Raw genomic sequence first — 5,682 nt, forward strand, 5'->3', positions numbered from 1 at the left:
TCAGTCGTCAATGGTGTAAGGTCATCCAGAGTTCCTGTACTGAGTGGTATTCCCCAGGGGAGTGTCCTGGAGACCACCCTCTTTATTTTATATATCAATGACCTGCCTGAGGCTATAGAATCCAATTCGTACTTGTTTGTGGATGATACTAAATTTCTCCGACAAATCATAAGTCGTCAAAACTCTTATGTGTTGCGATGTGACTTAGTCAAAATGCAAATTTGGTCTATGTGGCTGCTTAATTTTAACCCATCCAAATGTAAAGTTCTTTGCCTGGGAGCTTTTGAGAATATTATATATGCCCACCGTTACACAATCTGTGGCTATGAGCTGGAACATGTGGAATCAGAAAAAGACCTTGGTGTAATTGTGGAGGCAACCTTGACATTTCAAGAGCACATTTTAGGAAAGATTAAGCTGGCCAACTCAACGATGGGTCTTATTCGACGGGTCTTCTCCCACCTCAGTCCAAGCATGTTCAGACCCCTCTACACAGCCTTTGTTCAAAGCCACCTGGAATATGCACAAGCCGTTTGGTCACCCATCAGCAAGAACCTAGAAAACAAGATAAAACATGTACAAACAAGAACTACTAAGTTGGTGGATGGACTTGGACATCTTGACAATCTAGACAGACTCAGGTACCTAAATTTACCAACACTGAGATATAGAAGGTATAGAGGAGACATGATAGAGCTCTGGAAGCACTTCACCATTTATAAAAGAGAAATACTCCCAGCATCCTTCAAGCTCCTGGACAGACCAAGCCGTCAGCACAACAGACAGTTATTCCAGCATCGTCCTGCTGATGGGGTATTCTGTGTGCAACGCAATAGCTTCTACTATCGGACAGTCAATATGTGGAATGGACTCCCATCAGAAGTTGCCGAAACTGAGTCAGTCAGTTTGTTCAAGAACCGTCTGGACGACCACTGGAAGAATGCAGGATTTAAGTTTGATCCATCTGTACCACCACCACAGCCATTATACAGCCTACTGTCTGAGAGCGCAGCATAGAGTCATCTTCTCGACTGGTGTGCGAAATTTACTTAAGTGTATTTAAGTGTATTATTCCAATACAACAACAATCTCACCTGCATGATCCGACTTCTTGCCTTTCAGCACAACAACCCTTCCCAAAGCGACCCACGGTATCATGGGGCGGTGGGTTGAGTTCGTATTCTTGTTGGTTAAAGGAAGCTTCTTAACACCTTTTCGTCAGCGATTTATGTTGCCTCATGCACCGTATCGTCCTACTCTGTGTTTTATAAATCCCTCCTATATCGCTATACTATGCCTAGATAAAACACAGAAGGATATTAATCACTCGTAGCCAATAATAAATCGCCAAGGAAGAGGTGTTAGGGAGCTTGTTTACCCGACGATTATCGGGCCTTGTCTGCATCCCTATGTAAGGAAGGGGTGTAGTGATGAACTATGAAGGAAGAGGTGTATTGATGATATATGAAAGAAGAGGTGTAGTGATGATCCATGAAGGAAGAGGTGTAGTGATGATCAATGAAGGAAGAGGTCTAGTGATGAGCTATGAGGGATAGGTGTTGTGATGACCTATGAAGGAAGAGGTGTAGTGATGAGCTATAAAGGAAGAGGTTTAGTGATGAGCTATACGGGATAGGTGTTGTGATGACCTATGAAAGAAGAGGTTTAGTGATGAACTATAATGGGAGAGAGGTAGTGATGATCTATGAAGAAAGAGGTGTAGTGATGATCTATGATGGAAGAGGTGTAGTGATGATCTAATAAGGAAGAGGTGTAGTGATGATCTATGAAGTAAGATTTGTAGTGATTATCTATGAAGAGAGAGGTGTGGCCATGATCTACGAAGGATTGCAAATTCTCATTTCAGTGAATTTTGCCTATTCTTGTTTATCCTTAATTAGGCTAAAGTTTTCGTCCTCTTGCAGCTTATTTCCCGTAGCTCAGTGGCAAATAAAGACAATGCTGCGACTCTACATTCTGAATTTGGCTCTTCGTGATTATCATCAAAATGTGGTGTTTATCTTTTTTATAAATCAGCGTTTAAAACTGAAAGGTGGCAATCTTAGGCCAAGTCAGAGTGGAAATGGTATAAGAGATGCGCCAGATTCTTCATGGTTGTACCTTGTGTTTTTTGGGTCAACCTTTGTGATGTGTAAAGGAATATATTTTATCAGATCATGCTCCTTGACCTCTTCCCGCGTCTCCGTCCTCGTCTCTCTCTCTCTCTCTCTCTCTCTCTCTCTCTCTCTCTCTCTCTCTCTCTCTCTCTCAAAAGAGGACTAAAATTTTATATTAAAAAGTTTTTTTTTTTTAAGTATATTTGCATACTTCAAAATCTGCTGGATATTGAACATATTAGCATAACGTTATGGAACTCTAAGCAAGTGTGCAGTGACTCTGAATTGTACGTATTTCTCTACCTTGGTTGAGGCTCTTTTACCATTATTGTAGGTGTAGTTATATGTCTCTTAGGATTTAGTATAGGTCAGCGATATGTCTGTTATGTGGTTAATTTTAGGGTATTGAGATTAGGTATTTTTGATTATAAGTAATATAAGGTTAAAATTAAAAAAAAATAAATATACAAGAAATAATAAAATAAAAATTATTATACATACATGTACCTGTGCATGAAAGTATGTTCATATGGATGGATGTGTGTATGTATGTATGCACCGTATATCTGTGTCAATATATGTACATATATTTATTTTTGCCTTAATGACCAGGGGCTCCGTCCTCAATGGTCGATAGGCAAAAAAAAAAAAAAAAAAAAAGTATTTCTCGACCATTATACATTTCCATTTACAAGTGATAACTTATATTTTTCAAATTCCATACAAAAGTCAATATTTTTGTCTAAATTACTTAGTGATGGCCAAGGTAGAGCTGCAAAGAAAGTGGTTGAGGAGACGAAGGGGAAGACAGGAGGAAGCAACTCCTGTGATAAGAGTGGAGAAATTGCAAGATAGTGAGAAAATGACAGAGTATAAGAGCATAGTGGAAGAAAGACTGGGAAGGTATGAGCTAGAGCAGATGGAAGGAGTGGAAGACGTATGTAAGATATTCATGGAAGAGATAGGCGCAGCGCGTGAGGCAGTTTGTGGAGTGAGGAGGAGATGCAAGGGTGTGCAAGGGACAGCATGGTGGAATGATGAGGTGAAACGAGCTGTGGAACAAGAGAAGAAGGCATATAGTGAATGGTTAGCGAGTAGAGGTAGGGGAGAAGATGAGAGAGAGAAGAGAGAGGTATATGTGAGCAGGAGAAGGGAGGTTAAGAGACTGGTGAAGGAGAGTAAAAAGAAAGTGGAGGAGGAGTTTGGGAGGAATCTGAGTATGAAATGGAGGGATAGTAAGAAATTGTTTTGGAAGGAGGTAAAGAAAGTAAGGCAGTGTGAAAGGGGAAATAGTAGGGGAGTGAAAGATAGGAATAATAGATTGTTGGTGGAGAAGAGAGAGAAACTGAGAAGATGGAAGGAGCACTTTGAGGATTTGTTGAATGTGGAGAGTGAGAGCAGTGCAAGTCTAAGTGGTTGGGGAATGGCTGGGAGAAGAAGAGATGAGAGGAGAGAGGAAGAGATCAGTAGGGCGGAAGTAGTGGAAGCGATGAAGAATATTAAGTTGGGAAAGGCCTCAGGAATTGATTGAGTGTGTGGTGAAATGCTTAGGTATGGGGGTGAGATTGTTGTGGATTGGATATGGAAGTTGTGTAGATTGGCATGGGAAGAGGGAAGGGTTCCAGAGGACTGGAAATCAGGTATAATTGTTCCTTTATACAAAGGAAAAGGAGAGAGAGAAGTATGTGGTAAACATAGGGGTATTTGCCTACTTAGTGTGACTGGTAAAATATATGGCAGAATACTCATTGATAGGGTTAGGCATATGACAGAGGAGCTAGTTGGAGAAGAACAAGGGGGATTTAGGAAGGGAAAAAGGTTGTAGATCAGATATTTGTTCTAAGATGTTTGGTGGAGAAGTATCTAGAGAAGGGAAGGAAAGTGTATGCTGCCTTCATGGACTTGGAGAAAGCTTGTGACAGAATAGATAGGCAAGGTATGTGGAAGGTATTAAGAATATATGGAATGGAGGGGAAATTGTTGAGTGCTGTGAAGAGTATGTACGAGGGAGCTAGGGTTACGGTGCAAGTGTATGGTGAGTTGAGTGAGTTCTTTGATCTCAATGTGGGACTGAAACAGGGTTGTGTGATGTCTCCATGGCTGTTTAATATATACATGGATGGGGTTGTAAAGGAGGTGCAGGGTAGGGCAGTGGATGTGGGGGTGGCTCTAATGAATGAGGGTGAGATTTGGAAGCTTCCGGTGTTGCTGTTTGCTGATGATACAGTACTTTTGAGTGAAGATGAATGGGAGTTGCAAGGTTTGGTGAATGAATTTGTGACAGTGTGTAGGAGGAGGATTCTGAGAGTTAATGTAAACAAAAGTAAAGTTATGGTGTTTGAGAGGAATGAAGTCACAGAGTGTGCAGTGAGGTTGGATGGTGAGGATATGGAGAATGTGAGTGCATTCAAGTACTTGGGTAGTGTGATGAGTAAGGATGGAACTTTGGAGGATGAAGTGCGTGAAAGGGTACAGCAGGGAAGAAAGGTCGTTGGTACACTGAAAGCAGTGATGAGAAATAGGGAGGTGAGTATGGAAGTTAAGAAGTCACTGCATGATAGTATTGTGATCCCTACCCTGACGTATGGAAGCAAGGCATGGACCTTGCAAGAGGGGAACAAGTCAAGAGTGAGAGCAGTGGAAATGAGTTACTTGAGAGGAGCATGTGAAGTGACGTGGAGGGACAGGTTGACGAATGAAGAAGTGAAGGAACGTTGTGGGGTGGATGTGGATGTGGTTGAGAAGATTAGGAGAAATACACTGAGGTGGTTTGGACATGTGAAGAGAATGGAGAATGAAAGACAGACTAAGAGGGTGTATGTAGGTGAGGTGGAGGGACGGAGAGGGAGAGGTAGACCGAGGATGAGGTGGAGGGCTGGAGTTGAGAGGTATGTGAGGGAGGGGGGGGGTGAGTTGGGGGGAGGGTAGTCAAATGGTGGGTGACAGAGTGACTTGGAGGCGTTTTGTCTGCGGCCACCCTTTGCGGGATTAGGGCGTCGGGCTATAGATAGATAGATAGATAGACGTAATGCAGGTAGTTTGGTTTGAACTTCGATGGCCCTCCCGCTCTCCCTTCATTATCTCAACTTTGGTTTGAGGAAGAGAGCATTTAGTAAGGAGAAACCACACCAACTTGATCTGTGCATATACAACACACACAAACCTACCACATCAACTTGGTCTGTGTATTTACAACACACACAAACAAACCACATCAATTAGGTCTGTGAATTTACCTCACACACACACACACACACACACACACACACACACACACACACACACACACACACACACACACACACACACACACACACACACACACACACACACACACACACACAAACCTACCACACGAATTTGGTCTGTGCATTTACCACAAACAGAAACCTACCACACCAACTTGGTCTGTGCATTTACAACACACACAAACCTACGACACCAACTTGGTCTGTACATTTACCATACACACAAACCTACCACGCCAACTTGGTCTGTGCTTATACCACACACACAATCCTACCAAACCAACTTGGTTGTGCATTTACCACACACACAAACCTTA

At 42.3% G+C, this 5,682-nt stretch overlaps 1 protein-coding gene across 1 annotated transcript; it reads left to right on the plus strand.

Annotated features, from left to right (window-relative positions):
• Positions 1-213: 213 nt before the first annotated feature.
• On the plus strand, positions 214-1,017 carry LOC145416078 (uncharacterized). Its single transcript, XM_080285171.1, has one exon. It carries the CDS (start codon positions 214-216, stop codon positions 1,015-1,017), a length of 804 nt encoding a protein of 267 aa, XP_080141297.1.
• The last annotated feature ends 4,665 nt before the right edge of the window (positions 1,018-5,682 follow it).

The sequence above is a fragment of the Coenobita brevimanus genome, chromosome 104, assembly GCF_032717465.1.
Source record: "Coenobita brevimanus isolate Jiangsu-jjx chromosome 104, ASM3271746v2, whole genome shotgun sequence".
NCBI lineage: Eukaryota > Metazoa > Arthropoda > Malacostraca > Decapoda > Coenobitidae > Coenobita > Coenobita brevimanus.